The sequence below is a fragment of the Gymnogyps californianus genome, chromosome 1, assembly GCF_018139145.2.
Source record: "Gymnogyps californianus isolate 813 chromosome 1, ASM1813914v2, whole genome shotgun sequence".
In the NCBI taxonomy this organism is placed as follows: Eukaryota; Metazoa; Chordata; class Aves; order Accipitriformes; family Cathartidae; genus Gymnogyps; species Gymnogyps californianus.
The window spans coordinates 178,160,976-178,184,895 of record NC_059471.1 but is presented as its reverse complement, the minus strand read 5'-3'; the positions used below and the strand labels follow the sequence as shown (position 1 = coordinate 178,184,895).

The 23,920-nt window shown below is 40.2% G+C and overlaps 1 protein-coding gene across 1 annotated transcript in view; it reads left to right on the top strand.

Annotated features, from left to right (window-relative positions):
• TPH2 (tryptophan hydroxylase 2) overlaps positions 1 to 23,920 on the top strand; it is a 51,983-nt gene that overhangs the window by 5,775 nt on the left and 22,288 nt on the right. The window contains exons 3-8 of the mRNA XM_050904226.1: positions 355 to 538; positions 647 to 747; positions 3,904 to 3,971; positions 9,314 to 9,510; positions 11,307 to 11,442; positions 16,885 to 17,011. Of these exons, the coding sequence (XP_050760183.1) occupies positions 355 to 538; positions 647 to 747; positions 3,904 to 3,971; positions 9,314 to 9,510; positions 11,307 to 11,442; positions 16,885 to 17,011 (813 nt within the window). The remainder of the gene's footprint in view (positions 1 to 354; positions 539 to 646; positions 748 to 3,903; positions 3,972 to 9,313; positions 9,511 to 11,306; positions 11,443 to 16,884; positions 17,012 to 23,920) is intronic.

Below are 23,920 nucleotides of genomic sequence, written 5' to 3'. Positions count from 1 at the left end.
AATTTAATATTTATAGTAAAAGTAAATATAAAATTGCATTAGATTTTTTTTTTCTTTTTTAAAAATTATGATTTTATACTGTCCTCTGTAAGAGATTGTCTTGGTAGATAAAATTAAATAATTAGTTGACTTTCTTCATTAAATATAATAGTTTTATTTTTACTTTCAGTATGCCGATTTTTTTGTCTTCAGTATTTATTAAGCGTCACTAACTACTTGTGTAAATACAAAGTGAGTACTTTCAATGGAAACACCTTTTAATAACTGGGAAAAACTTTCCTGAGGAATATGCCATCAATATTGCCCTTCTAGGTGGTACGTCTGTATTTCATCCATTATTTCATCTTTCCACAGGAGAAACATGTGAGTATGGTTCATATTGAATCACGAAAATCGAAGAGAAGGAACTCAGAGGTGGAAATTTTTGTGGACTGTGACTGCAGTAAGAAAGAATTTAATGAACTAATCCAGTTACTGAAGTTTCAAACTAATATCGTATCTCTCAATCCACCAGAAAACATCTGGACTGATGAAGAAGGCAAGGCTGCTTTTGTATCACTTGGTTTAGACACTGACAAATGTTTTGCACAGGTATCTCCACAGTCTTACACTCCAGTCCATTCAACTCACATTCTGTCTTCTACAGATCTCGACTGTGTCCCTTGGTTCCCCAGGAAGATATCTGAATTAGACAAGTGCTCACAGAGAGTTTTGATGTATGGATCTGAGCTGGATGCAGATCACCCCGTAAGTGTAACATAAAATTCTCTTGTAGATAATTTGCTCAGGTTATTTGCCAGTCAAATAAAAAGCCTGTTGACTGCTGATTCTGAGTACTTTTTTGAGCATATGGTTTTCAGAAGGTGGGGATTTAGTTCTCTTCAGTAGTTTCAGTGAATTAATTTTCCTTTTCTCTAGTAGGACACCCAAAAAGGAGGTCCTCCAGAAAACTTATTCACTGTTTAACAACTATGTCCCCTTTTGTACTGCTTTCATTTATTTATTTTTTAAATTAACTAGTTGATAGAAAGGTTTCAAACTCTGAAGAGTTTAGATCAACGTGACCTTTGGTTCTGCCGCAAGTAGCTCTTAGGTAAGAATTGATATTAACCTAGGTGTCAGAGAAGAAAGAATTATGAAGGAAGACTTCTTTGGGCACTCAGGAGGTAATTACAAAATAAAACAGAGCAACATGTTCCTGTTTCTGCATGAATGCAGCAGATGGGAAGGTGTCTCACATTGTTTCCTGACTTTGGTGACAGGAGACAAGCCTGCGTTTCACACAAGCTGTATCTGCAGTAGTGCCAAATGCTCAATGCAAAAGGCAGAAAAATAGATTTGTTATTGTTTTAATTCTTTTAGTTGATGTCCATAAATGCTTAACCTCCGAGTCTTTAGGTGGCAGATGATTGCAACCATTTGTGTTACAACATTTTCACTTGTTATAAATCCAAGTTTCTACCTTTGGACCACTTGGCTGAAAGATAGTGGTGGTAGCTAGTTGTATTCGTTCCTAAAATACGCTGGATTAAACTGGTATTGTAGGAAAGTCCCAGCTGAAATGAAGTAGGTAATGAACTAAGATATCTGACCACAAGACTGTCTTGTAATAGAATCAGATTAAACTCTAGCTGTAGGTGATAGTCTCCTTTGTCTTTTGTCACACACATTTTTGTTGGTATTGTCCAAGATGGTGAAAAATGGCGCTGAAGAGTTTGTAAGTGACTGCAGAAAGATCAGTTTGGTGTAGGGGACTTTCTAGTGATGCATCTGTATACTGTGGTACTACAGTGCCTGTGCGGACTCCTCCCTGGTGACTGCCTTGGCTGAGGAGAGGCAGGTACTCCTGGTGGCCCTGGGTTTGGGGCTCTATGTCAGTGCAGAAGTGGCACTCAGACCACTGGCTTCTGTCCTATCTGCTCCACAGCTCCTGCAGCAGCCGTGCCATGGTGGGAGCTCAGGCACAGACCCTCAAACCTGTGCACACAAGCAAACGGACATCATCACAATGTCCCCTGGCAGCCCCACTTCCCTGTCTCTGGTGTCACCTGCCCGCATATCAGCCACGATAATCACCATCGGCTCGCTTGGTTCCCAGCCATCTCTACCATGTATGAGCCCTTCCCACACTGTGGGCCCACAGTTGGGGAGCGCATGCCTGGATCCTGGTTTCTGCCATGTACTTCTTGATGACAAACTAGGATTTGCCTCACATTTTCTCAGAATGGAAAAGTCTGTCGATTACCTTCAACCATTAACAGTAATTTGGTTCAAACAGAGGCTGTAGTGGCGGCTCATTCTAGCCTTGCGTCGATGATTGTGACACGCCATTTGATACTGTTTTATGTTCTGAGCTGGTGCCTTCATTAAATACTTGACTGCTCAGCTGAAAATCTGCCTTCAGTTTTACAGACAATGAAAAAAGACATTTGCATTATATGAATATATATTTTACACTTGGGGGAACTCTTACAAACATAATTTACACACCATTTGTTAGCCTATGCAGCATGCTAGGTAATAGAGATGGGGGAGAAAAACTGTAAAATCTGTGACTGGCCTTTCAAAGGCCACTTCTGGTGCCTGCCCTGTTCCTTAGCGGTGCGTGTAGGTGCCAGAGGACCAAAGAGAATTATCCTATTACAGAACCAGTATAGCACCACTTCAGCAGCATAGCCCTAACCCACTCCATATCGGCTAATGGTTTCAAGTCTCAGTTTCACTACACGTGACAGGCTTTTAAATCCCCTGTGCTGTCTTCCATCACTTTTCAGCTCTTGAACAGCCTGCAGCTGAGTAACTCAATGCTTATGTCAAAAGGTATTAAACAGACAAGGAGGCTCCCCCAGATTACGGCAACTTTTTGCCAGTCAAAAAGCTTTTCTATGTAGGAGTGGATGCTTGAAGGTTTTCTGCAGTCCTCTGATACCCTCCCTTACCTCTGCCCCAGCAGTGCAGCTTTGGTTATGGGGCAGTAAAATGCCTTCTGAGTTTTCTGGATGCTCATACAAATATTTCAAATCAAACGACATTACCTTTTCGTTCCCTTGAGTGATCTGTGTTTGTGTATGTGAGCAGGAAGGAAAAAATGCATTTTACTTTTCAGCTCTGACGAGGGGAAACTTAAATGCACTTTCTGGGCTACTAACTGGGGAACTTAGATAACTCTTTACCCTTTTTCATATTCAAGAGGTTGGCAGTTCTGCCTTGAAAATAGATAACTCTTTTTGTAGTCCAAAACCTGAAGTGTCTACATCTTTTATAAGTATAGAAGAGATCTTGTTTTAGTTTTGAATAGCTCAAAGGGCTGTAACGGGCTTGTGTGTAAGTGTTATACAGCTCTTTTGTGCTTAATATGGAAAAGGTATGAGCCTACTGTAGCCCAAGAGGTAGAGCCCTTCCTCTGTAACTCAGATTGGAGCAATATGCATATTTGCTGTTGGAGGCTGATGGTTCAGTCCCTAATGTGTTGGTTAAGATGGCAACTGCTGAAGTAGCATCTTCAAAATGAGCTGCGTATGAACTCTGGGCACTTGATTCGTCTAGTGAAGAAAGATGTATTAAGGATAGGTAAATTATTCTGCTTTGTGCCTGCGTGTAGATCTCCGTTCAGATTAAGGAAAACCTGTGTGAGACGAAATTACATGGAAGAAGTTTCCCTTTTTCAACATCTTGGTTGAATGACTGTACCTATGCACAAACATGTCTTGAAAAAACACCTGTGGGACTTTTGTGGGGAAAAAAAGTGAAGAAATCCTTATCTTCTCTTGCAGTCCAGTAGATACTGTTAATGAAAATACAATATAATTAGGTACTAAATAAACGCTTTAATGATTTATTTTATAATTCTTACAGCTAATTTTCTGTCCTTATTGTAAATTACTCTCTTCTTCCTTGCTTAAGGGATTTAAAGACAATGTCTATCGACAGAGAAGAAAGTACTTTGTGGATGTTGCCATGAGCTATAAATAGTAAGTACTGGCGTAATTCTTCCCTGTGCTGCTGACTAGTTAGAATTCATGCTCTACTTAATTCTGTAGGATGAAGTTTAACAGTAGACAAAGTCATCCTTTAAACTTTGACTAGTTTAGTGTAGGCTATAAATGACAAACCTGATGCTTGAAATCCCGTTGCATTTTTGGTACAGATACAGGCAAGTAAAGCATTTGAAAGGTAAGCACTATCTCTTCAGCATTTTATTCATAGCTACTTAAACTTAAGAAACTCTTTTACAAATGCTTGCATGTCTTAGTGATAAACTGATGCACTGCTGAATTGCACATATCTAGCATCCCTATGTAGTTGGACAAGCTCACTAAAAAATGAAATTATTATTTTCTTTTCATGCGCTTACTATACTGGACGCTACAAAATGCCATTTATCAATTTTGCCAAAACAGAGCTAAATTTCTCAGAATTCAGTCAGTGGATTTCTCTGTAGTTAGTGGAGCTGGTGCCTGTGCACAAATACACTGCATGTGTTTTCTCATTTTGATTTCCCCCTTGCCCCCCCCATGTCAAGTCAGTATTGTCAATTTGCTACTGTCCCTGGAAGTTAGGAAACTTCTGTGCTACCTACAAATACCTACTGTGTTGCAATTTTCTTGTCACAGAAGCATTCAACTAATTCTAATCATGCTCTAGGTTTTATTTGCAACAGGCCTAAGCCCTCATTCTCAAGGGAAAGAACATACTAATTTCATGTTCTTTTCCATTTTACTACACTTCTTCAGGTTTTTCATTTTTCTCCTTTGAGATTTCTACCTACGTTGTTTAAAGAATATAAAACACAACAATTTTTTCTCCCTTTGTAGAAGGCACATCCTGTCAGGAAGCAATTAAAAAATGGATTTTTGAAGGTTTTTCAGTTCTGTTTTTTTGTTTTTAATGTAAGGCTAGTATACGGGCTGCAGAAGGCTGGGGGGACAGGAGGATTAACTCTGCTTTGTGGCCATATAATTCTGATTATATTTCTCCTTTACTTTCGTCCCATTCCTGTCATTAAGCTATTACCAATCTAATAAATGTGTAAAAGTGCTAGTGTTGGTTCCCCTTTTTTCTGCCCGCGGTGGCATTTGTTTAGCTGGGTGCTCATGACGTTCATCCAGCACACTGAGCTGCTGTCTGCTGGGGGCAGGGTGTTGGTTGGTAGAGAAGCTTCCTAGGCTGACCAGGTAAGTCCTAAGTTTAGCCAGCTTTCAAATGTAAATTGAGGCAGTTTTTTTGTTTGTTTGTTTACAGCTGATTGATTTATTATCTTTTTTCAGTCTAATGCTTGCGGTAGAGTTAGTGCTTCTTGCTTAGCATTTATTGCAGTGTGAAATGTCAAGCAGGTACCTGTGGATGAGGGCAGACTGTGTGTGCTCCTAGAGCTCTTTCAGTAAGTTGGATAGTTCTCCATTTACCCATGACGGTAGCAGTAGTGCCATGCATTTCACAGCTGCTAAGTTGCTGGAAATATCTTCCTCCCTTCTGCCTCTCAGCTGCCTAAGTGCTGGAAAGATCATGCAGCTGGCTCACTAAGCAGTGGTTGGTCTTCTGCTACAAAGCTGGTTTTTTTTGCCCTGAAACCAGTGAGAAACATCTTTTCACAAAAATCACCTAAAGTAATCCTGCATATTCCCAGAAAAATAGATAAAGAAAAGGAAAAATCTTTTCCTTCTTTAGCTTTTGAAGGCTCAGGAACCATTTCTGCAGGCACATTACAAAAATGAAACAACCCAAACCAGAGGTTATTTGGGGGCCAGATCTTGTACTTGAGCAAAACTGCTCAGAAGTACTCCTTCATCCCATGGATCTTTTCAAACCTTCAAAAGATTTCAAACTCTTCCTATTGTTACGAGCAGAGGGAAAACAAGATGCTTCAAATATTTTTAGCCAGGGACCACAAAATGACTGGGAGGCCAGAGCTTAGGGCAGTTACCTAAGATGTGGCAAAATCTCGTTCATACTCCTCAGGTCTCTTGCAGTTGTTATCTTAACCCCAGGGATGTGCCATATCTGCTGCGCTGCACAGTCAGTCTGTCTCTGGATATGCCTGTAGAGACAGCCCAGGGAGACATTGACCCTCAGCATCCTGCAGCTCAGCCTAAGCCATGCTGAGGAAAGGCACATCAGCTCAGGGAGGACTCCGTGCTGCTACAGCTAAGCTGTTTCTGCTACCCATGCTGAGGAGCTCAGAATTAATGCAGGTATCTTGACACTACATTGTAGTCTCATCACACTCTCTTCTGTGGTCTAATGACTATTTACTTATTTATACAAAAAGAACAGCTCTGTTGTAAGGACTGCTTCCCTTAGGGATAAATTCAGAGCATTGTTTTGAACCTCTCGGTGTCTTCCAGGTAAGTGACCTTCCTAATCACTTGCTGAGGCTTGATGCATTTCTAATTTTCATTTTCCAGTATAAAAAAACCCCACACTTGTTTCCTTAAAAAAGTAACAAAGAGAATTGGCTGCAAGGAGTTGGCTGCAAGGAATTGGCTCTGTAAAAAAATTGTTGAGTTGAAATCCTGGATCAGCATTTCCTTTATGAATTGCTACTGTTCTATAGTGGTAGATGCTCTGCTTTGCTTGAACATAAAGAGGCCTCTGTAGTGGAGAGAGAGAGAAAAACACTAAGAATTGAACTTGGAGGAGCAGGTATTTGCTGGTGCTACGTATTAAAGACATGTTAATAGAGCACAGCAGTGAAGATCAGCTGTATGAAATAAATGGACCAAAAAAAAAAAATTCCTCCCTCCTTACTTAGCTTCTATCCTAAAGATAGTGAAAATGTGTTAATCTTGCTAATTAGTCCTTTGAGACTGATTAGGGATCGAAAAAGTGTTGAGAAAATTAAATCTGGAGGAAAAAGACGATGTTTAAGAGGGAATTCATAATATGAGTTGATAGCCGTTTGCCATGACCATGGCAAAATGGAAAGACCCTATTTTAATAAGGGGAACTAAAAATTCAGGATACGTTAGCTTGTAGAGTCATCCTACTCAGCCACAAGGAAACTGGCTATGCAGGCTGCCCATTTCCGTGATTTATTGAAATGTTTAAGTGCAAGGTGGGTCTTGCTTGTTGAAATAAGAGGGTGAGGAAAATGAGATTTGCAGAGCTGAGTGAGAAAGGCATAGATCCTCTCTCAAGTCTGGCTGCCTTGATACTCTCGATAAAGAAAGCAATATCATGATTAGCTGGAAATAAGATCAGCTTTCCTAGGCATAAATCCTATTAAGGAATTAATGTTCAGTGGACCTTACTTTAGTACTAATGAATTAATTGAAACAATAACTAAGTTACAAACCTTTTAGTGAGCAGTGACCAAGCTTCAGATCCTTGATTGTGTTTATACCTCTCTAGTGACAGGCTAAATAGAAACCTGAGTTTTTCCACTGGTGCATGCATTTCTTCATCTTTGCTGGGCCAGTGCAGACCCGTACTGGCAGTATCCGTAGTAGAGGTCAGGTCTAAGGAAAAGGGACGAGGCTACTGCACGGTATTCTGGCAACCCCAGGTGGATGGAGTAGCAACCTGCTTGTATCTGTCATGTATGGTACAATTTAGAATAGCTGTATTATGCTTTCCATGAGCTGGCAGGCAGCTTAAGGCTGATAAAGTGTGAAGGTGAAGACAGATACTAGACCTGAAGGACTGACTCCCACCGCAGAATGGGCACGGACCCAGTGCAGCTTCTGTTGATGAGAAATGCTTCGCTAAATGTGTTGCAATTCTTGTCGTGTCTGCAAAAGAGTGGCTGAAGGGGAACTAGCGGATGTATTGGATGTTCGGTGAGTCCTTAACAAGTATGCGTACCTCATACAAAGTAGCCTTTGACTGACAGATAACTGCCATGGATCAAAATCCTTTGATACAGTGAAAGGTAAGGGGATGAAATCGTAAGTTTTCAATAAAGATGAGGGGACAACCACAGAGAATGTAGGGCAGATGATCCTCTCTTGGGCATGTAGGGACTGCACATCAGCAATCGCATGTGACATGAGGGCTCATTCCTTGTTACCTCATACAGTGGGGACAGGATTATGAACCGGGCAACAACCGAGATGCGGAGCCAACCCCCAGCAAAAGCTGAGCACTGCAATTCTCCTCCTGCAGTGGGATTCCCTGTGCCCAAAACGCCCGTTCAGCTGCTGTCTGAGATACTGGGGAAGCTGCAGCACTGGGCTGGGAGCACCCACATTGCCAGCCCTGTTGCTGGGGAGTGGGAGATAGGGACTGATGGGGTGGAGGAGGATCCTGTGAATCCCTTGCCAATCTGTACTTTGTTACAGTGCGGGAAAAGAGGATACCTGAGGAGAAGGCAGATTGCACAGATTACATACTATAGATTGTGAACATTAAATCCTGAGAAAGATCATAAAGTTTCTAGGGGGAATTAATGACGTGAGATGAAGGCCCATGACCATGGCATGGGAAATTCCTTACAGCTGAATACAAGGCAGTGCAAATTGGAAGGAGCCCTTCACACTCTTCACGCTGTCAGTCAGTTTTGAATTAGCTGTAACCACTCAAGGCAAATCTTGGATGTCAGAGACAGATTAGCAGGTACCTTGGAAGGCTCCTGCTTTGCAGTTTCTGTACATCTGTGTAAGGGGGAGGAGGCAGAGGAATGGTGCAGAAGAAAAAGAAAGGAGAGGTGTATTTAGAGGCTTAGTTTCACCTAGGCTAGGCTGTTGGCTCTGAGGTGAGCTTCCTCATGATGTAGTCCTGCATGAATTTGGGGTTCCAAACATATCTGCACATGTAAGCAACAATCTAAACAATAAATATATATATTTGAATTGGATACACACATTTCCAAACATCTATGTGACTGCCTAGTCTTCACTTTGTAAATTGCTAGGTAATGATGCTGTGTGAATATTATGTATTTTAAAGAATGCATAGAGCATGCAGTCTGCTGATGGTCTTACTGAATCTACAAGTTAGACTGAATCAGGATCTTTGGCTAACCACTTGCAAAGGCATCAGTGGCAATAAACGGAGAAATCTTACTCTGGTGTAGGAACATGGCATATAAGAAATCCATCTTTCTACTATGATATGTACAAAGATTAAGAAATAATCTCGTTGCTTAATAAGAAATACAGTTCTTAGGACATGAATGTAGTATGTACAACATAACATCAAGAAGTAATTCTAAGAAAAAAGCATCTAGCTGTCATTTAAAAATAGTTTTTAATAGTTTTAGTAGTCTCTGTCTGCCTTTATTTAAATAATACTTTTCACAGACATTTTGCCATCCACAGTCTGTCTAGAATCTGGTTGTATTCAAATGTATTTTGTGTTATTTTATTTTTTACAGTGGTCAACCCATTCCCAGAGTGGAGTACACAGCTGAAGAAATTAAAACATGGGGGGTGGTATTTAGGGAACTCAGTAAACTCTATCCCACCCATGCTTGTCGTGAATATTTAAAAAACTTTCCTCTGCTGACAAAGTACTGTGGATACAGAGAGGATAACGTGCCTCAGTTGGAAGATGTTTCTATTTTTCTTAAAGGTAAGATTCATGTTTGGTTTGTCAATAGATACGGTTTCATTAAAACACTCTTTTCTGTTAGTATGAAATACGAAGCACATCAAATGAAAAGACTCTCAGCATTGTGAGTGGACTTTGGTTTAGTCTGAAGTATCATTCTGTTTTTGACATTCTCCATGGCAGAGAGTTTGTTGAGTCAAGACAGTTTTGTGTATGTATTTGCAAGTATGAAGTTGAGAGGAATTAAACAGCTCAACATGTATCATATGATGTTATCTTGCACAGGGTGAAAAGTCCTTCAGTACAGTGAAAAGAAAGAGCAGAATTAGCTCTGCTCTTCTCATTGCCACAGGGTGGAAGTTCTGATAACCACAGTGGGCATACCCCAAATATCCAGGCAGGTAAAAGAGGGAATAAAATGCCAAGATAACTGAATTTAAAGAGGAGAGTGGGCTTGGCACATTGTTATACAGCCTGATGAATATGAGGCTTTCCTGAGTGCTCAAGACCTCATGAAGCTGGTCGTTATATTTGTATGTTGAAAAAAATCAGTAGGACTCCATAGGTGATCTGGTACTTCTCTTTCATGTTATTTTTTAAGGGATCTGTATATTACATATTTAAGTTTGAAAACACCCGTATTTTTTATCTGTAATGGAAATGTATCCCATATGGAAGAAGTGGCAGACGTGAACCTGCTGTTTTTAGCTCTAGAGGAAAAACCACCAAAGAGTTCATTTAAGATTTTCGTTTCTCCTCAGGGGTCCCTTCAGATATGTATACTTGTTCCTTAATCCTCTTGCTCAGGAGGTCCAGGAGCTCAGGAACTAAAATATTATAAAGATGGGTGTTTGGTAAAAAATGTTATGTGCTCTTAAGTGTTATGAGAAAAATTAGCAAAGTGTTTTGTCCCAAATATGTATAGAAAATCTTGAAGCCAAGAGAAATGCAAAATCTGTAATGAAAACTTTACTTTCCTCAGTCCCTGCTTCATCCATAACTCTTGTTTGTGAACACCTGCATTTACTGATAACTGACTCATCACTCTTTGAATTTGGTTGTGTCCTTCTGAGTCTCTCATATGTTGTATTATGGTCTCTAAGGAATGATGCCAAAGTGTTCTTTCTCCCTAACTAGAAACTCAAAACCTCACACTTCTTTCAGAAATACATTTTCAGACTAAATACAGCAGTAGTAGTGTCTGTTGAAGGAAAACTTGGAACATTCTCCTGTAAACACTTGGAAAGAGTAAAGAATGAGTTTGGGAGAGAAGTGTGCTTTTCAAAGTCACTGAGTCTGAAATTATTCCCCACTGGGACTAATCTGACAAAGGAACACTTTGTTAAATATTTAAATGAGGACCTCAACTGTGAAAGTCAGTACTTTACTGTCACAAACAGTATTTTATCTGTAAAAATAAGGACAGATTTGATTTAATCCTATTCTGTTCGGTTAGTTTTTAATATATTTTACAGAAGTCACCTTCTGTTTTCGAAACTTCTCTCCTGTTTGGTACCAGACATAAAAATCAGATACTCTGTGATTTGAGAACGTGACTTATGGTACCTTACCATCTTTTCTAGACAAAGGTATTCAAACCAACTTTGAAATACCTCAAGCTGTTTTCATTAAACATATGCTAGCAATGCAGAATAGTTCTTGTACATAATAGGTGAAAATGATGTGTGGTGATCTTCAGCCAAGATTCTCCGTGTCGTGCTTCTGGTAGAATAATTAACAACAGATCATTTACCTGTCCTCAGAAACTGATATAGTGATATATACAATATGGTCTTTTATTATCTTCTTCACTTCAGAAAGGTCTGGCTTCACAGTGAGACCAGTTGCTGGATACCTGTCTCCCCGAGATTTTTTAGCTGGCTTAGCATATAGAGTTTTTCACTGTACTCAGTACATACGACATGGCTCAGATCCTCTCTACACACCGGAACCGTAAGTTGCTACATTTGCTTTGGTGCTGAAAAAATATGCTCACTAGATTCTTAAAAGACCCAATTGAATTTGCCAAGATTGAAAAGAGGAACCTTCCTACAAATGTAAAAATCTACTTGCACTGTTGATGACAAAACCCTTCACATTGATGACCCAGAATTTAATTCAAAGGCTTCTTTTGGACTTTTTACAAGGGTCTTAAATAACTGGGTTATTTATACGGTGGGTCAAAAAATTCTATCTGGATTATATTTCAGTGGAAAATGGAGTTTTCAACTAAAAATTTTGAAAAAGTGTCTAAAATTTTATTTTCTGTTGGACAACTAAGGAAGGAAGTTGGAAAAAAATTGCTTTTAGAATTATAATTTGGTCTTCTTGTGTCCCCCTTTATCTTCTTTGGGCCAGACTCCACAGCTGAACTTCATTTCTCTCTTATAACACAACGCAAGCAAGTCATGAGGCACTATTCTCTCACCCAGAAAGGATATTAGATATGAAGCCTGTTATAGGGAACATGATAGAAATAAGAGACACTTTAATTATGACTTTCATGGGACAGCATTGCAGCTTTTCCAAAACAGAATATTGCGAGTTTGGATGAAATATTTTGGCACTTGGTCTCTTGATGAAAAGTGGGGGAAAAAAAGATCGAAGCGATTGTAGTTCTTGTCTTGTATTATATATGGTGTGCTCTGTGCAGTAATAACAGAACAATACGTGTCAGTTAGATAATATGGAGGTAGTTTTACCAAAGGCATCCGCTGATCTTGTAACCACAGGAATGACATTTTCGCAGTGAATCAGTCATCAGGCCATTAGCAGGAAATTGTAGCTGTTGTTTAGTCAGCTTGGACTATTTGAGCGTATTTTATTTTTGCCAAAATTTTCACAAAGGATTCATACATATATATTCAGCTCCAGTCCTGTAAACATTTGGACCCATGCCTAACTTTGATTTCATGAATAGACTGCCAAAACCATGGAGCAGTATTTTTGGATATAAAAGGATTAATGGCACCGCATATTAAGCTGTATCTAAAAATGCTCTAACATTATTCTGGCAGGAGTCACCAGGTGGTGCTGTTACACACTTACGTACTTTTTTCCTCAGCATGTGAACTGGGCAAAGTATTTGCTGAAATGCTGTGAGGCTAGTTCTGTGTGCGTGTTTCTTTTGGGAAAGGGGTGGTAATCCCTGAAGGAATTCACTCAGTTCTGTAACCTCTGTAATTAGAACTGTCATCTCTTAAATTTGTAGGCAAATTGCTACAATGTAAAATCCTGAAAGAAGGGTTTGCATATATGATGCTGGACCTTTTCTGGTCTATCTGAAAATATCTGTAGATATTTCAAAAAAAGAAATTACGCTTTGGAAGTACCAGGTTTTGCACCAAGGATTTCCTCTCCTGTGGGAAGCCAGTGTCTCAGATTGCAGCACCTGCCAATGTTCAGCAAACGAATGATGACATTTACTAAATACAAACTAGAAGAACATTTTCATCTATTGATAGGGGATTTAGGTACGTAACTCCAACAGGAACAAAGGCAGGAATGTCTTCCAGGAAACAATCAGGTGCATCTGTGCTTTTGCTGATATTCTCTGGTTCATTGATTTGTATATTTGAGACCCCTGTAGTTTTCAGGATGCTGCTTACATTCAGAATTATGCAGTGTATCATAGCTGATCCTTAGTAGTAACGGCATCTACTTTTTTGGTAACCTTTCTGGTCATGGTGTCTGGAAAGTCACTGTGTAGTAATAACAGTTGAGTTAGAATGAAGATTTTTATTCCGTATTTGGGCTGAGCTTAAAAATCCAGGTTATGGTCTTAACACCTCTAAATATGACTAACAGAGGAATTAACTTGTCATTTTCTAATGATGTTACTCTCTTCTTGCAGACCCACTTGTTCACATAAATTCAATAATGTGTACTGACTATCAGGAACTCCATAGGAAAATTTTGAAAATCCCTTTTTAAAGGTGTTTAATTGTTTTCATAAGATAGAGCATATAGTAAGTGTTATCAGAAATGTAGAGTGAAATCCTAGCTTTTTTTGAAATCAGCGGCAAAACTAAATTGACTGGAGTGGGGACAGCTCTTCATCTTCCACAGTAGCTGCAATGCCCTGAGATCTGCTGGTTGATATATGGGGCTATAATGAGGTTTGCTGCAGGTCCCTGGCTTGGTGAATGTTGCATTTCAATGATATAAACCTGGTAAAAAGACTCCCTTTGACTTCAGTGGGCTTTCCATCAGATTTAACACCCAGGCTATAGAGCTAGATACAAATTAGAGAGTTCATTTGGTTTGATCTGTATCACTACTATATACATTTTAAAACATTTTTTCCTGAGTTTCATTATGTTTCTACTACATTCACAGAGCTATATAGATTTCCTCTGCTCTGCTAACTAATTTACTCCAAGAAAAATCTTTTGCAGTGAAAAGTGCATTACAAGAATCTTATTTTCTCTGAGCAATGTGTGTGAATAAATTAAAGGAACTTAATTATTTTCTGAATAAAACAAAACAAAAGAATCAAGCCTTGGTAGTTAAGCGAAGAGTTATATTGTTTAGACTATCTATAAAGGGCCAGACTGGCAGGGAAATCTAAAAGACTCCAATGAGAATCCCAAATGCTGGTTCATGGTTCTGCCTGGAAGATTTTTTTGTTTTGTTTTGTTTTGTTCATATGCTTTTTGTTTCAAGCTCCCCTCTTTATAACTGCACATTCAAAATACTACTTTGCATAGTTTTGATGGAAGAATCCACAAGCTAAAGGCATGAGAGAAATATCTTCTGCCTCCTCATCCTCCTCCCCTTGCCAGGAGAGACAAGTTAATGGGGCTAGGCTTTGTCTGTTCTCATTTTGTCTGCAAGGGTGGAAGTGACACAAAGAGCCTGTGTCCCGGTGCAGAACTAGGAATAACACGTCTTTGCTTATTTGTTTCTGGGAGTTGTGGCTTCAGCACAGGAAAATAGAGGTGTAGACACTTGCTCAGGTACCAGTAGTAGTGATGCTGCTGTAGAAGCCTGCCTGGAGACAAGTGTGCTTACCTGAAGCCAGGAACTTGAAGCCAGTCCCACTATATCTTCTTTACTCTTGTTATTTGAACTACTGATATGAAGTTAAATATATCTGGACTGATGCAGTGCAGCATAGGTGAAGTGCTCAGCAATCAGTGTTGATTTCTCCAGTGAAGGTGAGAATTGGAGTTAGAGCTCTGGAATTCCAGAGAATGGGCTTTGTGGCCCATTTCTGTGTTGGAAGGTGATGGTTGGAGGAGTCAGGGTTCCTCCAGTGAATTGTTTGGTACTGGGAATTCTCTGGGTGTATCTATCAGACTGCAAACTCCATTTCCCTGCTGTCCTTTGTATCGTTAGTGAGCTAAATCTTGCAGGAGATGACAGAAGAAATTGTTGTGACTGGAACTGAATTAATTAAAGAAGGGTCATTAACCTTTGATGATTATCCACTCAAGTGATGCAACTCATCTCCTGAACAAAGAGATGGATACCATGCAGAGCCAGCCAATTTTTCAACTCTGAGCTCTAGTGAGGAAGGGAGTACTATCTAAGCGACGGGTCTTGTGGTAGGGAACTTTGATCATCTTGCAAGACTCAGAGCATCACCAAAGGGGTGTGGAGTTCATAAAAGAGAAACCTTCTTACCAGCCACTTTTGAAGAAATCGGGAATTTCCCAGGCTCTGAAAGGACATGCAATGATGTAGAAACAAGGGAGGAAAGATCTTACTTTCAGGAGGAAGGACAAGCTTTACCAGGCAGTGGAAAACAAATGCAAACAATTCTCCTTATGTAAGTATGATGTCAGATATTATTCCTGGCCAGCTGTACATATCAAACATGTTTCATGGGTGTTGACTAAAAATATTGGCGCACAGTAAACTTGAGCACTCAGCCTCTATTGCTACAACTGAATCTCTAGTCAGTGTCCATGGACCACATTTTTTTTATCATGTCAGGCACAAGAGTATCTGTTTACCTCCTCTGCTTCTTTGGGAAGTATGTATGTCTAGGAAGGAAGAGAAATGAGATTTGGTAATTCCTCTGTACTGTTGAATGAATTACTCAGGTATGAAATTGGCTCAAACTTGTCACGAACAACTTCAGAGCAGTGGTCGTCTCACCAAAAAGTGTGAATATAACATTAGCAAATGTTGCTAAGCGTCTGTCAGTGAGGCCATCTGGGCTGAGAAGAGGGACTTGTATGTAACCCTCCAATACTGGAACTATATTTGATAAGCTTTTGGTGAGGCAAACCAAGAATGCCAAAAATACTAATCTTCATTTGCATGCATTCAGAAACTACTGTCTACTTCTGTCTACCTAGACACAGTTGGCGCAGACTTCTTGGTGAAGAGTACTGAGTAAGAAGACTTTAAATTATATAGAGGGTTGTTTTTCTGTTCATGATTTATCTGAAGTGTCAGGCTCTGTGTCTTTTCAAACAAAAATAGTTTATAAAAGACAAATTGGATGATTTTGGATAGAAGGCAGAAAACTTGATGTTTTCTCCCTGCCTTTAAAACATTTGTTTACAGCTTAGGAAAAAAAAAAAGAGAAATGTCTTTGAAGAGACAAAAGCAAAGGAAATGTCAGATCCGATTTTTAAAGTGAACTTTACTACCAAGTCCATTATTTTCTGTGAACAGATGCACCAAAACTTTCAGAATTGTTTAAGAGCTTTTGTAGATGATGCATGTGCACTTTCGTTAGGTTGGTTAGCAGTTTTTTGTACACTTATATCTGCACTTTGTCGTGACTAATAATGCACTTACAGGTGTGGACAGCAGTTCTTTCTGAAATGATTCGAGTTCTCTGCTTTTTCTGAAATCTGCTTGGTGAAAAGTGGACTGTGTAACAAAAGTACCCAGTAATTGCAGTGGGAACTCAGGACTAAATGAGAAATTAAGTACATAGAAACCTCTGTAAATATTGCCCTGAATTTCTAGTGGCAAGTGGCAAAATGTTTGGTTGTGGAGCTGTACCCAGGTGCAGAAAGGGGAGTGGAGAAGAGGAAGAGGGAATGTGTTGGATTTTGAACTTGATTCATGTGGAAAGAAATGCTGAAAACTGTACTAGTGAGACATCTGGCTTTCCTTTGGGCAGTTCAGTCTTCATGGTGCTAAGCCTGGAAGACAGCAATTATCAGGCCCTCCCACTCAATCTGGAAATGATGGGAAAATCACAGAGCAGGTGGGGTTAAATGACATATAACCCATTTAATAGAAGCAAACGTGTACGTTTCTACAGAACCATACACAGGGAAGAACTACTACACTGCAAAAAACATGTTTCATGGTAAGACTTTTAAAGTAGAGGTCAGACCCATGTAAAATGGCTTATGTTAAATTAATTATGGAATGATTATGGCATTAATTTCTTTAATGACTCTCTTCTCATTTCCATTCCCTTAGGGATACGTGCCATGAACTCTTGGGACACGTGCCTCTACTTGCTGATCCCAAGTTTGCACAGTTTTCACAAGAGATAGGACTTGCTTCACTGGGAGCATCTGATGAAGATGTTCAGAAATTAGCCACTGTGAGTCAAAATCTTTTTGTGGCATGCTCTTTCATCTGTCCTCCTCTTTGGTTGATGAAGTGACGTGCATTGTCTTATTAGAGCTGACTGCATTTTCAGGTTGCAGATGACTATGATGTGACAATCACGGAGCTTTAGGTATTTTTCCATTGTTTTTAATAAGAGCAAAGCTGAACACGCTAGTCTTCAGGTAGTCAGTTTTACTTTTTACGTGCAATAACCACCAGTTTTCAGGGCTAGCTCAGATGGATTTTGTCTACTTTAAGGTGCTGAAAACAAGTAAGCAAGGTAATTTTGAAAAAAAACCCCACATTTTGGTGTGTGCTCTCAGCTCTACACTGTTAGCTCCTCCACAGGTGGCCACTTGGGCTCTTAGCACTGCTGTTTCTGTACTCACTGTTCTGTTTTGCAGCTGTTCACTGTATTGTAGTGTATGATGGATTTTGAGATGACGTTGCATCCTTGCTACTGCTCCTGTTAGAGAATATGTTGTTACTAAGCTACGGCTGCGCAGCAGTAGATCTAGACCAAGGTCAAGTGCCTCAGCCAGTGGCCGTGAGATGGATTCTGTGTTGCATCAAATGAGGCACATGCCAGTAGATAGTGTGAACTCGACGAGGTTGTGTGTTAAAGATGTTAGATGCTACTGACCACCCGACTGGAGCCTTCTTGGCCCTTGTGTGAGGGACCCTCAGGTTGCACTGAAGGGCCCTGTCAAGTTGCCAGGACTCTCAGCTCCTGCCCACCTGTCAGCCCTGCTGTATTGCCATTTCCAAATAACTCATATGGAGCCCTTTGCATCATGACATAGGTTAGTGGCCCCTGGTCTATACCACTTGCTCTGTTCAGTTGTTTTAACTTACTGTATGCTTCCTTTTGTGGATCCTGTTAAAACTAGTGCTGTAAATAATTTAATGAACTATATTGTATTAAAAAACACTTCCATATTTAAATATTTTATCTCTTGAAAAATTCTGTGAGATCCAGCAGAAGAATTGGTTACTTTAAAACTTACCCAGCGTACTACTGCTTTTCTATGCAAGAAATGCAGTGGGGATTTAAAGGGTTGGAAATAACTTGGACAGAGTGCTGAAGGTGGATTCAAACCAGGTTCAATTAAACTGTAATAGTTTTGATGCACTGGCTTAGCAGTGGCATAGAGTCCCATCTGCTGAACAAGGCGTTTGTACCCATTTGTTTGATTTTAATCCTGTAGCCCTCCAGAAGAGGCCACTAAATTTATTTAGTCAAACCGGCCTCACTCCTTAGACAGGCTCGATGTCTTGCTCATGGCCAGTTCCTCTCACATGCTTCAGGGTGTGTTCCTTGGTTTTCTAATGGATGTCTACTGAGAAGAAACTGTTGTTTGTATGGAGGAATCATGAGAGTTGTGTGTCTATTTGCACATTTGCTAGGAAGGGACTTAGTAGGAAGCAGACCTACCTTGTCACGACCTGCAGCCTCAAGAGAAACTACCTAACTGGCTGTCCCTGTAGGTACTTTGGGGAAAACAGTATGTCCAAGTCTCTCACCCCAAAATAACCTTGGATGACATGGGCCTATTGCAGAGGACAATGTTGGGACTGATCTGTTTGGGGAGAGAGATTAATATAAAGTGACCTCTGAATATTATATAAATGCTTTTACTACTCCCCCTCACAGAAGTTCCCAGTTATGACTGACTGTATCATCCAAACAATGAGCTGCTCCTGAATCACAAAGCCAAAAATAAAAGAAGACAGCTGAATCACTTTCCCTTATCACACTGAGAATTTGATATCTGAGTCAAAGTTGATTTCTCTTCCCATGCTGGAAATAGCTCTTTCAGGTGGAAGAGACATTTAGAGAGAGACTTAAGGTAACCCAGGTGGTGTTATTTTTCATAGAAGCGCAGTGAGGGGCTGTACTCCCCTGGGGCAGGTGCTTGACAAATACAGAGATGTTACTTGCCCTAAAATTTGCAATGTAAACAGTCAACTTGAGAGCAAGTAGAAAGAACATCTCTCAGCAGTGAGGGTGAGGAGGCCAAGAAATTAATTCAGCTGGGCACCAAATGTCACCTGAGGTGCTATTAACTGACTTTTGCAACATTCAGTCCCATTTCCATCCTAGATAAAAACCAGAGACGCAGCAAGCTGAGAAATGCCAGCCAAGAGTTTTAACACAGAAAAGCAGTGCAGGTTCCAGCAAGACAACTTCAAAGTAAATAGAGAAACAAATGAACAGAGAGAGAACATGCATATTAATGAGCTTGAAGCAATATGCCCACAGCAAGCTTGCCATTAGCATGACCTGTTTCAAAAGATAGTGACATTAACAGCTGAGCCATTACAGGCAGAACAATGGCTTTAGGAAGAGAGGAAAACACCTCTTAGGAATTCAGACCAGAAAGGGAAGAATTATTACAGGTGATTTCGTAATCTTTCACTCCGTTCTGCTCACAAAAGCCACCGCATATCGGCCTTGATAGATCTGCTCTTTGTGCCCTATCAGTCCTGAGCTGCAAAGGAAACGTGCTGGCAGAGCTGACAGTGGATGTAGAGCAAGCTGGAGCCTGGTCCCTGGGCAGACTAGAAGTGTTTGCTAAATTGCAGTTAGTCACATCTGTGCAGCCGCACTGAGGGCAGGGATTAAATGGGAGAGCATTGCAGAGGCCCCGGTGCTGGCTAGCTGCAGGGAGAAGGACAGCTGCAGGGGAAGAGGGCTGAAAAGGAAGGATGCGAGCTCCCCTCATCCTCTTGTTTGAGTCTGGTAGTCAGATGGGGGCAAGGAGAAAGGAATCGGTTCTGCTCCTTTTTAAACTTAATCATTCTTACCATGAGAGTGGAATATTGAAAGAGCCAAAAGATTGTCTTTGCAATGTTTTTTTGAGAGATGCTGTTTCCTTTACAATGTTTTAGGAGAGTAAGAAAGAGGGAAGACACAAAACAAGTGACTGAGAGATATGTTACTGAAACAAAACAAAATATTTGCACAATCCACTTTTTTGCTCGTAGTGTGGTATAATGCGGTTACTAGTTGAGGAAATACAATATTGGCTATGCATGTCTGGGTGCTAATGATTATCATCGTCATCACTAATGTCTTGTGCTACTCTGTGACTTTCTAAAAACACTTTTGAGTTGATTTTTCAAGCATGCCTGGTCTTTCTACTTTCACATAGTACAAAAATAAACAAAGACTGTCTTTTCTGCTTACCTATCAAACCATAAGCTGTAGGGAGGACTTGACATGAGGTGTTTCAACTAATTTATATAATATATCATTTACAACATGTTTATCAGCACATAATGTAAGGTTTTGTCAGGAAAATTGTATAAAAAATATACCTCGGTTTACATTTCAGTATTACCTTGTAATTTGTGGACTTGTGAGCTAGAGAGCAGCTGTCTTGGTAAAGCTGCAAGTTGATAAGCAGGATCCTGTCTCTTGCTAATGGCAGAAATGATTCCCAGCTCCTGCTGAGTTGTTTCGGCACAGCTCAGGTTGCCCCTTTGTGATGCCGTATGTGTAGGATGTGTTTGTGTATATAAAATGCAGTGGGGCACATTAACTGGTGGTAGTTCAGAAAAGAGGTTAGCAGAGAGTCTTTGTATGCAATTTATCACCAAATCTTTCCACCCAAGAATTTGGTCATTAGGGCCTAATTAGTCACACTAAGTTTTTTCCCAATCATTTCTTACTGAAAGTTATGTTTAAACCTTTGCTTCTCTAGAACTGCAAAATTCTCACGTTTTCATCTTTCTTGATAATATTTGTTCTGGTATTTTAACAGCATGGGACAGTAGAAATCAAGAAATTTCTCTTGGTTTTGCTATCCTTTATGCGAAAAACCACAATAGTGCATTGCTTCTGAATGTGAAGGAATTGTCTGTGATGAGGTCTTGTAAATGCATTTCAGGCTTGTTATGAATCTACATGTTTTACCTTGCCCGGATGATGACTGAGGCCAATGGTTTATTTCTAAAGCTGACTTTAATTTATCTGTGTACGTATCACAAACAAAATATTTTAAAGATATATGCTGTGATAAAAACAACATTCAGAACTGCCTCTCTGGGAGAAGTCAGTGGTAATTCCTGTGAGCTTACTTGCCTGTCTTCCCTCAGGTTCTATGTTATCTGGTCTTGTTGGCTTCATTCTAGTTCTTCTCCTGTGCTGAAAAACTGGCACATAATTCAGGACAATTACACATTATGTTTGCTGAGGAGATAACCAGAATGGAAGAAACAGGAGCATTACAAATAAAGACTGAGTTGCATTTGGTAACTTAGAGTAGATACAGCGTTGTGGTCTCACTAGACAGAGCAGACTGTTGCAGTCTCTCATCTTCACAAACAACAGATTAGATTTCCCAGAGGGGCTATTTGATAGTACTAGGCCATAAGTACAGCTTGTGAACTGGATTACTGTCTTCCTCCATGAATGAACAAATGGAGCTGAGAAGAAAACTATGAAAATATCTGAGATTTCGAACATTTCTGCTGTGCATCTGAGAAATCAAGACTGCTTGCATGTTTCTCATTTATAGCTGCAAAATGATAGACAGTGAACACGGTCTGATCGGCTCTGCTGCTGAAGCTATTCAGCCATATAAAAATAATTATGTATTGGCCAACTGAAACCTGGTATTATAGCCCAAGAGCTATGGCAGTCACTGAGCATGTTGAAGTTTAACATTCAAATCTCTGCTCAGTCTTTTTCCTGTATCCCAGTCGTATGCCATGATTGTGTGACGAATGCCAAGAGCGAGCATGGCGAGTACCCTAAGTACAGTGGTGACATAATGGAGTTTCTTGCAAAGGAGTCGCTTCCAGCTACACCTGTAGTTAATGAATAAAGGAGCTGCAGCATGAAGAGCTGGGAGTGAATATGATTTAAAAACTGCTTGAGTAAATTTTGACAGACTTACGGGAGACATATGAAAAGACTCTGATTTGGGATGTGTGTCACTTAGGCAAGATGAACCAATTCCCAGGGTATAAAAGCTAGGACTATAAAGCTGAAATCAGGTATGATGGATCACTATAGCCAGACATTGTCCTGCCACACAGCATGACACTGGAAATACTGTGATCCATATTGTTCATCAGTAGATGGCCTGGGCTATGTTTCTGTTCCTGACTTTGACCAGGCAAAAACACTGATATGCGGGTATATTTGGAAATTGCCCAAGTGCAAAACCTGCAACTGATAAAAGAAGCAGAAGAGAAAGCTGATGAAACCTTGTGGCTTTCTTAATCATTACAAAGTCATACAGGTCTGTTTGAATCAGGAGAGAAGGATAACTTACTGATGGATTACTTTCTTTGATTGGTGAGGTGTTGCTGGGCACACTGAGTGCTGCTCTAAAAGCATGCCCTAATTTGTGAGTTTGCTCTGCGTAATGTTCTAAAGGAATTAATAACAGGTAATGGTCTCCATTTTTTAAGGGTTTCTTTCAGCAGTACTTTTTGATAAAGTAGCTGAAGCACTGATGTCAAGTCCTTCCTACAGTATGCATAATCAAATAGGTAAGCAGAAAAGATAGTACATATATCACAGAACAGGACTAAAGGGGAAGAAACGTTGTAGATTCCAGGGATCAATATTTAATATTTTAGAATACTGCAGTGTTCCCCTGCAGTGCGTTTTCACGGTCATCATGTCAGAGATTCATGGCACAAGAACAAAATCTCAACAACAATACCTAACTAGCTTTGTAGCTCAAACCCAAATGGCTCTGTACTACAGAAAAATAAGATAGCATTCCAGAGAAGTTACTACAGGGAGAATTTGAAGAGTTCTGTTGCTGAAATGGGAGTAAATGCTCAGTGTTTTCTGCAGGAATTGTGACAGTTTGTTGAGGCCTTTGTTCTGGGTTTGGAGAGAGTCTGTTTCCAGGTTTGGATCTGTAAGAATTGCTGTGCTGGTCAGGCCACATGGCTGGTGCCTTGTGCCCAAGTGCAGTCATAAATAGCTGCTTAGGAGGGATGTAAGAACAGGATAAGCATGTCTGATTCTTTTCAAATGTTTTCCAAGTTTCTGACCACTCAGAAACTCGGGGAGCTCTTGAGCCAAATGTAGTTTCTATGTATTTAATTATCCTGAATGGATTTCTGTTCAGAGACAGCTGTTTATCTTTGAAAACATGTAAATTTTTAGTACCTGCAATAACTTTGGCAAAGAGCTCTATGGCTCAACTATTTACTGTCCGGTGAACTATCTCCTTCTGTTGTTTTTAACCTGATTCCTACTAGCTTTTTTGTATTTGAAGAGAGAACGATCAAATCATCCCTGTACGCTTTCTCTATGCCATCATGACTTTACAGAACTGTTTCATTTTCTCCCTTAGTTGTCTCCTTTTCTGGATTGAAAGGCAATCATTTGTTTAGTTATGCATCATGTGGAAGATGCTCTGTAACTTTGAGCATGTTATTCCTTCCCTGAACCCTTTCCACCTTTCCAGCTAGAACTGGAAAAGAAAGAGAGAAGATATCTCAGTCACCAGGCTGGGGAGTGGGGTAAACAAGCAGTTCGGACCCTAATCCGAGTTTTGGTTAAGAGCAGCACTGTGTAGTTAAGCCAGTTTTGGATGTGCTTGCTATAGAAGTGGGAGCCTTTCGTATGGCAGGAAGAGTCGACCTGATGTTGTAGAGCTGACACGGCTTGCCGCTTAGGGACGGGGGAAATGGGCTGCATGCAGGAGGGAAGTAAGATTCAGTGGATCCATCTTTATCAACCAACATCGCTATTCAAGCAGATGAGTCCCTGCAGCTTCTGATCAGCAGAAGTTACAAAGGAGTGATTCTGCTGCTGCAAATTCTGAGAGGATGGGAGAAGTAATTTAGATGGTGGAGAAATCGTGTGTCAGCCACTGCAGTGAAGGTGGGGAGCTGGACTATTGATGTTGGAATTGTGGCGGTGTTT